Below are 12004 nucleotides of genomic sequence, written 5' to 3'. Positions count from 1 at the left end.
CCCAACATGAGGGCTACCTTCTGTATGTAATGATGTAAGCCTCCTCCAGGAACTTGTCCAGCTCCCTTTTAAATGTTTGTAGTGCATCTAAATACACTGCACAAGCCAGCAACCTATTTAAAGCTGAATACCTAGTCTAGAATCCCTCAACTATCATGATATTCTTTTCAACATTAAAGAGACCCAGCTCCCTAGTCAATAAACCTATTGAGATAGCTAAGGGTTTCTACACTAGGTATTAATCTAGTGGCCCTCCTCTGAACCATTTCTAGGGCCTCAATATCTCTCACCGTAAGAAGGGACAGAACAGGACACGGTATTCTAAATAGGGCTTAAACAAGGTCTTGGTGTAGGGGCATTATGGTGCTCTTGGTTTTGTATTGTAACATCCTAGATATACATCCTAACACCCGATTTGCTTTCACTATAGTCACAGGCCATGGACCTTTAGAAACTCATCCAGGTCTCTTTCTCTTTCAACAGGCTTTAGTTCAGAGCCAAGCATAGTATACACATGCTTGAAATTAGCACTAACAACATGCATTACACTACATTTATTAATATTAAATGTAATCAGCCAGATGCAGGCCCATTAAGCATGGAAGGCAGGCCCTCTACAGTGTCTGGCATTGGACTGCAAAGCAAAATTCAATTATTGTTGCAAAAGTCCTATGTAAAGTTGCAGAACCCCACAGGTGCTGTGCATTTTTTAAGACCTATGTATAGATTCCATGTCAAGGCAACCTTCAGCTGCTTTGGGAAGATCCAAGTGTGGGGAAAAAGGAATACTTGTACTGAAGTCTTTGTTGCACTGGTCAGATACATATATTTTTCCTTTTCCATTCACAGAGTGCCAACCTGCTGCAATGGCTTATTAGCTGCCCTTTAAAAAGGAAAATGGCAGAGACATAAATATAGGTTTATGCTCCAGGCCTTTTGTTCCGAGTCTATATTTAAATTTTCTGTGCATACTGGGGTTAGGCCCTACGGAGGTGCTTTATAGTGAAATGTTACAGTCCTTTTTAATCAACTCCAGAAAAATCAACTACACAGGAAAAAGGAAGTGACAGAACTCCAGAGGCCACGGGTGATCATAGAGGATTAGTCCACACTAACGGAATTAATAGTTTTATATGGCATTTTTAAAGATGTAAGATAAAACTGGAAATAGACTTTTTTTTGTTTTAAATTTAAAAAGTGCATACAAAAATTTTCATTGTAACCTATGTCAACACTTATATTGGAAGATATGCAATAATAGTTCAGCGTTCACATATCTAGATCTTTCCACTGATTTTTATTTATAACTGGGAGGCTGTCTGCTTTAAAACAATTTACTTTTGCATGGTAAAAACAGCTGACATTACTTTGAAACTGTAAAGCTATTTTTTTTTAGTTACGTCTAATTGGTCACCTCCACAGTAATTAGGGGGAATATGCATCATATATATTCTGGGCCTCTTGTGCTCTACAACATTGAACAGGTACCACTCACTCAGCAGTGCTGTTTTCACCCCTTTTTATATATCTTGACAGCTAACATGTGACTGTCAAGATATCAGCAGCAGTATGATATCAGAAACAGTTTGGACCAGTCCCACACTAGATTGTCGACTCATCTGTGGAAGGAAAAAGTCTCAGTCGGTCCGGCATCCAATGGTTAAAATCAACTCCCAGACACCACTCATACTGTGGAACTGAAACCAGCAGTGAAACTGAAACCAGCAGCGACAACAGCATTGCCATTGATAATGTGAATAACCAAGCTGCATGTTGTGTGAAGACTGCTAAAGAAGGGAAAAATAGCTAAGCCCAGTTTCACCAGATTGCAATCCATTCCTCTGCATTCTTTCATTCCCCTATTGGGTCATCCTCCATACTAGCATTACAATATTCTGCCAACTGACATTTTACATTTAATCTGTCTAACGTTTTCTTGCTACTCAACTGACCCATGTACTCCTACCTAAAACGGCTCATCAACATCAAAAATATCAGTGGCACTCTAAGTGCCAGAAATATTATCATACTGAAAGTATTAGCGATATTTGGCAACAGTACCGGTGAATCCTGAATATTGTTAGATCACAATTATTTGAACACAGCTTTAGCCACAATAGTGGGGAGAGAAAATTAAATTTAAGAAGGTGTACTATCACAATTGCAAATATTCCCAATCCCACACTTAATAAAAAGGATTGAGAATTGCAGCATGGTCTTTTTAATGTAGAGATGGGTCCAGGCATTTTGACAATAGCAACTGTTAAACATTCTAAGATACCACAGCAGTAGAGTTTGTTCAGTGCGAATGACCGATTGCATGTTGTATTAAGAGGTTAGTTTCCTTTGGCAGATGTATGCTGCCCCTCACCGACATCATCCGAAGGCATGACAGCAGGTTCAACATATATGCTGTCAACACCCAGCTTTACCTTAGCACCACCTCTCTCCAGGCCTGCACTATCTCTGGGTTGTCAGACTGCTTGTCTGACATTCAGTCCTGGACAGCCACAGTTTCTTCCAATTAAACACTGGCAAGATCAAAGCCATTGACTTCGGCCTGCGCCACAAACTCCGTTCCCTCGCCATCGAATCCTTCCCCCTTCTTGGCCACTGTCTCAGACTAAACCAGACTGTTCACCCCATAACCTCATCATCACAAAAACCTCTGACATCCACCTTCGTAATATCGCCCATCTCCGCCCCACCTTAGCCCATCTTCTGCTGGAACCCTCATTCATGCTTTTGTTACCTCCAGACTCGATTATTCCAATGCTCTCCTGACTGGCCTCTCATCTTCCACCTTCCATAAACTTGAGCTCATTCAAAACTCGGCTGCCCATATCCTAACCCCCACTAAGTCCCACTTATCCATCACCCCAGTGCTAGCTGACCTACAATGGCTCCTGGTCCACCAATGCCTCGAATTTAAAATTCACATCCTCCATGACCTTGCCCCTCCCAATCTCTATAATCTCCTCTAGCCCTACAATCCCCCAAGAACTCAGTGTTCTTTCAACTCTGGCCTCTTACTCATCCCCCACTCCCTTCGTCCCAATAGGCCAGCTGTGCCTTCAGCCATCTAGGCCTTAAGCTTTGGAATTCCCTCCACAAACATTTCCGCCTCTCTCTCTCCTCCTTTTAGACTCTCCTTATAACCTACCTCTTTGATCAAGCTTTAAGTCACCACTCCTAATATCTCCTTTGGATCGCTGTCAATTTTTGTCAAATTATGCTCCTGTGAAGCGCCTTGGGACATTTTCCTACATTAAAGGCGCTAGATAAGTGCAAGTTGTCGTATGTTTTATAAGAACTGCAGCTAACTGATCGAAGCCTCCAGGGGTGGAATTTATTTTTGTTTTCCAATTAGTAGCCAGTAGTACAGCTACCCAGTAAACCAATCTGGCAGCCCATCTAAAAAGTCCGTGGTTCACATTATGTGATCATAAGTAAGCTGGGTGTGGAGTGGAAATTTATTGGCACAGTTATCCAACTGTGTTTGGAAGCATGCAATGTAATAATTTGGAAATGTGCAATGCAATGATGCCATTTGGATTGACAAGAATTGATAGACTGCACTGCATGGATTATTATTATAAAGAGCTTCTCTCCCTTAAATAATTATTGTCCACTTTAAAAAAATTGTAATGTCTACATTATATATACTTTTCAAAAGTACATTTCAAACCACTTCTGCTATGAGCAAAGCTAAAGTTTCATCACTGCATGGTAGTGAGTCCATCTGGTTCAATCTCAATGAGGAGATTAGAACAGAAATTTGGTGATTTCCTCCACAATGGGAAGAAAAACAGATAGCTAGCTGGACTTGTGACTTTTTTGATAGCTATTGGGCTTTGGTGAATTTAAACCCCTTAAGTGTGACATCAGCAAATCAGAAGCCACACTATTGTTAAAACATAACCACAATTTCATTTTCCACACAAGATGAATTTTTTAAATTAAAAAAAATAACAACCCACGCATGCAATCTGCTCAGTAAAACCTACGATCAACTGTTGCTATGGCCTTCAGAAGAAAAAAAACAAAAACAAGTATTGAAATTACAAGAACTAACATGGCGTTACTGGTGACTGTAGCCGATACTTCAGCTGAAGATATAACTCCACACTTGGAACATTTGAGCGTCATACCGTAAAGGGGTACTGTCATCTGACTGCAATTAAAATTAAAAGACTGAAACAAAAATTGAACTTTAACACAAAAATCAGAGACAAATAATATTCATCCAAAAAATAAAACTTTGTAAGATTGTTCATTTTGTCAGTATTTTTAAAAAAAACAAGTAAAGAAATCCACTTAAAATGATAAGCAATATCCCATATTTCCTTGAAGGGAAGCAAGGCTTCACTGGTAGGCAATGAAGTTCTGAAGCAAAACTATTCCCAAACTTCAATCTTATATGCTATTTCTGATATAATTGTTCAGATTTCTTTTCTTCTAATTTGTAACTTGGTATGTGTTAAGTAAATACATTAAAAATAAATTCCCACATAAACATGTTAACATTCCCTTTAAATTTGTCATTTAATAATCAAAAAAACATAAGACAGCATCCTTTTTATTTGCCATGGCATAAACCCATTTATGGTTAAAAATTATTGGATTCCTACATAAATAGCTTAGCTTATGTTACCTCACCAAAATAATGCATACACCAACATGATGCAAATTCTATGTTCAAGTCTTTTTCGATACTTACCTTACTTTGTTTTGCCTGAAGGAGTCAAAACAGCACTTCCTAGAAAGTATAAACACTGCATAAAAAAAGTTGTCACTATCCTTGCTATTCTTTCCATTCCCCTATGGCAAAAATGATGCCCATTATGTTACTGCATTTTGCATTCTTCATTACATAGGACATGTAAAAAGTCAAAAAGCACAAAGGCATCCGCGATTAAATGCAATGCAGTCGCAGAAGATATGCTCATTATGTTCGCAGGTCACCTTATAAGTATAAATGTTCTTAAGGAGACCAATGAGTTTAAGTTCCAGTCTTAACATATATCTGCACTCAAGGTTTCCTTTCGGGCTAATTTCACCAATGTCAGCTGGAGATTTGTGGGGAAGGGGGGGAAAGGAAGCATGTAATTTAACTGTTGATAGTATCCATGGAAATGTGTTTGCACTTAACCAATTACTTAACTGAATGGACCTTTTTCAAAAAAACTGTTAAAATATTGAAAAGAATAGGAGAGAAGATGTAATAAATCAAGAAGTAGTAATCAGGTGGTGCCAAGCTTGGGTTTTAAAAATCTGTAGATTGTAGAAAAAAGATAGAACAGAAAGAATAAGGTCTAATTTGAAGAAGAAAACATGAAATTTAAAAATGAGCAGCTGAGTGATACCATGGTTTAGAGCATTGTCTGGGTTCAAATTCAGTGCAGCGTCAGGTTGGATCTCTTTGACAGTAGCTGAAGGTAAACTAGTGCCAATGAGTGACAAATTCTGAGCCATACAATGCCGTCCACTAGGGCCACCCAAACTGATTTCACTTGAATGCACGGAGATTTTCAGTGCATTGTGGAGGAAAGCAGGCTGAATTCCTGCATGCACTCCCTTGTGCAGTCTCTGTTAAAGTTCAGTCCCAATGCTACAAGCAGATGCTTCACAATTTGGCTTTTGCCAAATCTGTATTGATCCATGAATATAATGAATGATTTATTTCAGCAGTTTGAATTCACCTCAAATGATATTTAACTATGTGAAAAAAGCTGCAATACAACAGAACCTTTTTTTAATAGGTGAAATGGATTTACTTTCCAAATTTATTTCTATTATCATTAAAATAACTATCTGCATGAAATCTTGAATTCTCTATAGCTCTTGATGAAGCTGGACTAAGAAAACTCACTTTCAAATTTGAGAACCCAGAAGAACAACAGGTTGGGGCAGTAACCCATAGGGGTGTTGGAGAGTGAACAGTGCATAAATGATCTGCATTAAACCCTAATAAGCACAGATTTGAATGCCACTCTCTGGTGAAGTGTGAGAGGTGCTGAGAGGGTCAAAGATAGGGAAATAAAGAAGAGTAGAATGACGAACCTACAGCAACTCCCAATAGACAACCTGGAACAAACAATGATAGTCATCATGCAGTCTCACAGTCAGGAAATTTTAACCCTGCCCATCCAGCGGGAATGGTGCGGGCAGTGGGGTTAAGATGGTGAGGGGGTCGCACCACGTTGCAAACGTGTTCCCACCCCCTACCATCTTAACTGACCTTAGACTTAGATCAGACATGGAAGGGCTGACTTTACAAGTAAAGTGAGCAATCCTATGACTTCATTGACGCTGCAACCCCATTTTAACTAAAAATCTCAGGAGGGCTACAGGGTATCAAACCAGACAGGAAAATCTGGTGGGAGACAGCGGAATGGCCAGAAGAGCCCAAGGAAAGTATACAAATTTAACTTTTCCGAGGATTTGGTGTGGGCCAGGAGTGCTTCCTGGGCCCAGCAGGGAGGCCTTGGGCCTCCCCAGGCCTGGCCTTGCCTTTCCCTCCCAGCGGTGACACCCCGAGGAAGCCCCCACCCCTCCCCAGCACTAACTTTGTGTCGAGGACCATTCCCTTGGGTCCCTGGAGTCTTTGGGCTCCCAACCCAATTTCTGCTCCTGCCGCTTTTGGGTGGGAGACAGTGCTGCAGCATTTAAATGAGGCCCAGGAGTTAAAATGGCCCAGGGTGCACAATAAAACTGTCAATAATCACTCTGACTTACATGTCTGCTGCTACAAATTTATTGTTTTTAAATTTGAATGTTAATTTAAAATTTAAGCTATAACACTTTATTGTGGCACCATAAAATGGAGCAGCAACATGCTGCAATGGGACGAGTTTGCATCTGGGTTTCCGGCCCACACATTACAGCTTATTTTCCCAAAACTTTGCCCCTGAGAACGCTTATTTCTGCAGGCACAAAGATCAGGAAAAAGGGGTGGAGACCTGGTCGCCCCTTTTACTTTGCCCTGGAATTTTCAGGGCTTTTGTGGTCTATTTCCTAGCACCAATATCCCTCTATCTTAAAAGGAACTTTTTTCGCTAAATTGTTGAATGCAAAGTAAATTTACAGTGATGGTCAACATGACTGCTCTGAAGTTGAATTTTCAGAGCGGACTGGCTGTTCTGGGAACTAAACTAATTGAAAATCCTTTGTGCAGTCTTCTTTTAATATGTATTCACAATGCCATTATACAACTTCATAACACTGGTTGGGTAATCACAGTGTCAAGATTCCCCATAAATATAAAACAGCAAGGAGTCACGGAAGGCGTTGGAAGAAGTCAGGCAAAAAATGTGAAGGAGCTGAGGGACTACATTCTCAATCGTGGCAGAGCTCCATCTAATTGGCGTTATAAATTTTTATAACTCGTTTACTGTCCCTGCTGTTCAGAGTCTCCTGGCACCAATCTCCTCGCTAAAATATATAAATCTTTGTTTGCGTCACTGTTCCACTCTACCCAATAACAAATTATATTTTACTGATAAATCTTTTTTGTTCGCACAGCTAGTCTCCATTTTGTTTCGACCCACTGTGAGAAAGTAGGTTGCTAAGCAACAGAATGTGTCTCCTGTTGCTATGGAGCAAGATAGACCTTTTGCTGTAAAGACCTTAGATTCAAATGTACGTCCTGGATATTTGAAGCACACAGCTCTCACCATAAATGGCATTCACATTTTCTAACAACTAATTTTGTTTTCTACAGGCTAACTGAATGAACATTAATGGTTTACAATTACTTAATACTGAACTGCTATCACCATGGAGATCATGTAAAGAGACTAGGAGGCCAGTCGCCTGTTGTAGTGTCTCATCAATGGTTAAGTCACTATGCGGACATCTTACTGCTATTAAACAAACTCAAGCCTAAAGCAAACTGCTTTTCTGAAATTGTAAAAGATTTACAATATATATTTGCTAAAATTATTGAAATTAATATTGATGGAAAAGCCTAGCTTTAAGTTACATAAAAATATCAAATGCAATTTTAAAGAGATATATATTTTTTAATATTCTGATTGATCAGTTTGGAATTGAGCCACACAGAGCAGGTATGATCCTGACCTATGTTGAATTAGTTAATTTCTGCTAGGGCAGCGGTGACTGTGTTTGATTTTGCATCAGCCCTCATGGGCCAAAGGTCAGCCATGGATCTAGTCCTGATCACTGTCCAGTGATCCCTGCTAGACAGTATGCCTGCATAGATGTCAGGTGACAACAGAATCAGACTTGCCTATAATGCTCCACATGATCGAACATCTTGGCAATAGGCACTGTGCAGGCTAAGACATGAGGTGAAGTATTGAATGACGGCCAGTGTTTATGGAACGGTACACCAGTATGCATCACAGCCTTTGGGAGAGGGGGAAAGGAAATTGTAAAATAAATTGTATTGATACTTCATTAAAATGTTATTAAGCATCAATATTTAAGAAAATTGTTCAGATAGTCCACTTGTGAATTGTGAGTATCAAAATGAATTACATTCTGAGGTAGTCTCAATTTTGAATTTGAACTTAAAAGGATGTGTACACCTTAAATTTTATTTCTGTCCAGCAACCTTGTACGACCATTCCAGAACTTCCAGACGATAGGGGTTTGCGCAGCCTATTAACTAAGCAAGGCAATGCATTGTTGGCCAACAAAAAGGATGCTGTTTCTTTAAATTCAAATATTCCCTCAAACGCACCAGAGAACTGTGACTCAATCATGAAGAAAATTAAACATAGTGGAAAATATATGACTAAACATGGCATCAGTGCGAACATTAAACTACATCAAATGATTTGATGAAGGCTGAATATGGCTATCATTAATAATTTAACACTTCAAGGTTACTATCAGCTAGCGGCTACTGGGTTATTTAACGTTGTTTCCAGGAATAATGGACACTATTGCTTGCTTCTAATCAAGGAAATATGGTGAGCATCTTTCGAAGATAATAAAATGCTAGATGATGTATTTATAATCATACCCTGCCCGTTCCTTCAGTTTCTTATCTGTTATTCCATCTTTGGATACAAGTTTGTTAAATACCAGAATGCCAATAACCATGTTCACCTGTTGAAATAAAAATGTATAAACATAAAATATCTCTTTAAAGGCAATAACTACAGCTCCAAAATGTAACTTTTTCTCTCGTTACTTCACTACTGAGGCTGCAATCAATGGTAAATGAAATGAGACTGGAAATGTGATACCAAAACAACAACGGCCGCAGGTCCCACAAAGGCGTAGAGAAGACCACCTTCCAAGGAAAGCCAGCAACTGCAAGGAAAGAAAACAAAGAAGTGTATAGGGTTAGATGTCGGACATGCTAGTTTCCAAAGAATATAGGGTTGTCATGTGTTTGCTTTATGACTAGACAGTCTAGTCTTTGAGTGGGATGTCCAGAAATTTCTAAAATGTAAAGTAGGCATTAAAGGTCTGTTTCTTCAAACAGAATTCTTTTTATAATCCTCACTTATTTCAGTATCTCATGATGTGGAGGCATTCATTATTATGGTTTCCAATTAACTTTCAACAGCAAAGCAAACCTCACAACTCGAGACAAATTCCCACCTTCTGCCTATCTTATCCCCTGTCCAATTTTGAACTCAGCAAACGGTGACAACCCTTTATAGATAGCAATAAAACACTGGCACTTTCTGCAGGTGTAAATCGAAGTTGGCTAATCAATAACACTAAACAGAATAAAAATAAATACATAACAACCTAGAAAAGCAAAAGCCAACCAACAGTTTTGAATAAAGTTAACATAGCTCCCAAAACCTGACTATTCAAGAACAAACCCTGATTGAAAGTCCTTAACACCTGAAAACAAGTAGTGAGATGAGCATATAAAAACAGAAAATGCTGGAAATACTCAGCAAGTCAGGCAGCATCTGTGGAGAAAGAAACAGAGTTAACGTTTATATGCTTAGGAAATACACTTTCCTTCACCCTCTCAGTGAATGCGAGCACTCCTTCTCCCGCATCCTAAAGTACCACTTCCAGTTTCACCCGTCTTCCATTTCCCGTTTCACCCATCTTCCGTTTCCCCCGTCCATCTTTTGCTCCTCTCCTTTCCCTCTCTACCTACCCTCTCTCCTCTCCACTTTTCCCACTCTCCTATCCCTCTCTACTTTCCTCCTCCCTTCTCCCCCATTTTCCTTTAGTCTTCCCTTCCTCCCACTTCCACCCTTTGCTTTCTCTTGTTTCCTCTCCCGAAAGGATCATATCTACCCAAGTCCTGTCTCTTGAGAATTCCCCAACTCACAGAATGCAATGACTGGAATCACTTCAATTAGCAGAGGACTCGGTAGGGGACGTAGAGGAAAGAACAACTTAGTCCATTCTACAAATGCAAACATATGGACTGGTGCACAAGTTCCATACTGCTGGAAACTTCTCCCTAGTACAAAGTGGGCAGAGTTCCAGAAGGACGGAAGTCCTAAGTTCCCACTGCAGGCCACTTGGTTAATGCTGCTACAGCAGGTGGCCAGCAGTGGAAAACCCAGTCTGCATTGTCTAGACTCATACTTGAAGAGTGGTCACATGGTCATGGTAATGGAGGGTTGCCAGGGTCCATGGAATTGGACTCAACCAAGTGTCAGCACGTTTAGGAGAGGAGGAGTAAAATTAGTCAAGAAAAGTGAGAAATAATGGAGTGGATTTTCCTGTGAGCAGCGAATGGCTTGCACTTGACAATAGACTTTTCATGGGCTTTTGCACTGCAAGTTCCTCTCATAGGGCTCTCAAACCAATGTGGCACCCTCTCCCGGGCATCTGGGGCCTGTGTGAACAGAACAATCAACTGTGTATCCCCTTAACCAATCAGATCGAAGCATGTTAACAAGCAGCGCAGAGTCTGAACCAGGAAGTGTAAGTTAGAATAATGAATTCAATGTCGAATCAGGTAGCGCAATAAAGAGAGGGTAAGAAATATTGAATTAAGAGGCAGAGATAAAAGAATCAGAAAGCAAAAGTAAAAAATAAAAATGTAAACATATTTTTTCAACGTTCAACAATTAAAATCTGAAGGCATGAAACTCCACACTTGTAAAAGTTAATTTTCAGTGCCAGAGAGGTTGTTTGGCTGGAATTAAGACTTACCACGCCTTAAAAATGTGCTTAGACTTAAAATGACTTGACATACCTTTTTTTGACGAGATTAGTTCGTATCCATCAGGTCAGTGCAGGAACTTCACACCATTCCATTCATTTGAACGGGGAGCCAGCCGGCGAGATGTTGTTCTCATAGAGTTTATGGAAGAGGGTCACATCCGGTACAGCAACTTCCGGATTTCCGCATTTAACTGTGCATGTGCGGTCGCCAGAAGTTGCTGTACCAGGTGAACAGAAATAACGGTGAGCCCTGTTAGCCTCGCCATTATTTTCACAGGAAAATCCAGTCCATTAAAGGAACAGGTTACAATCCGGGGCAGCCACAATGTCTAATGTGACAATTCTCATAAGTTAACAAAACACCGTTTGCAGGCTTTGCACTTCACAAAGTTAAGTCAAAGTGCGCCCTTTTCCCCCCAGGAATTGGACATACTTACTGCAATACTCAATAGCAGTTTGAATATTTTAATGAAGATTAATGGAGAGCACTTTCCCCTAATAATGTTTGTTTATTAATTACGTATAGGTTGGCAAAGTAACACTGATGCCAAGTATGATAAAGAAGCTCATTACTCAACATCAGGATTCATAAGTCTGTGAGAAGAATGATGTATCAAGCCCTCTTTATCGATGAAGCTCAGAGATTTGAACCAGCTTTTAAGACATCCCTGAATAAATAAATTACACCGTATTGAAAACACAGTCTACTCTCTGGTAAAATATGAAGAATAGGGAAATCAAGTGTGATGAAAATTTTTAATTCATTAGTATTTGTCCATTTTTTCCCCCACTGGAGTCTTTTTAACCAAGAATAATCTGTAGGATGAAAGCGCTAATTGATATTTAACCTATACGCATGGGAACCAGCAAAGTAAACTTA

At 39.8% G+C, this 12004-nt stretch overlaps 1 protein-coding gene across 1 annotated transcript in view; it reads right to left on the bottom strand.

Moving 5' to 3' along the window:
- Nucleotides 1–12004, bottom strand: part of adgrb1a (adhesion G protein-coupled receptor B1a) — a 516358-nt gene that overhangs the window by 61909 nt on the left and 442445 nt on the right. The window contains exons 22-24 of the mRNA XM_067974780.1: nt 9219–9285; nt 8993–9078; nt 4076–4174 (exon numbers count right to left, since the gene is read on the bottom strand). Coding sequence (XP_067830881.1) covers nt 4076–4174; nt 8993–9078; nt 9219–9285 — 252 coding nt within the window. The remainder of the gene's footprint in view (nt 1–4075; nt 4175–8992; nt 9079–9218; nt 9286–12004) is intronic.

This window comes from Heptranchias perlo, chromosome 3 (assembly GCF_035084215.1).
Source record: "Heptranchias perlo isolate sHepPer1 chromosome 3, sHepPer1.hap1, whole genome shotgun sequence".
NCBI classification, from domain to species: Eukaryota; Metazoa; Chordata; class Chondrichthyes; order Hexanchiformes; family Hexanchidae; genus Heptranchias; species Heptranchias perlo.
This window is presented reverse-complemented; position numbering and strand designations above follow the sequence as displayed.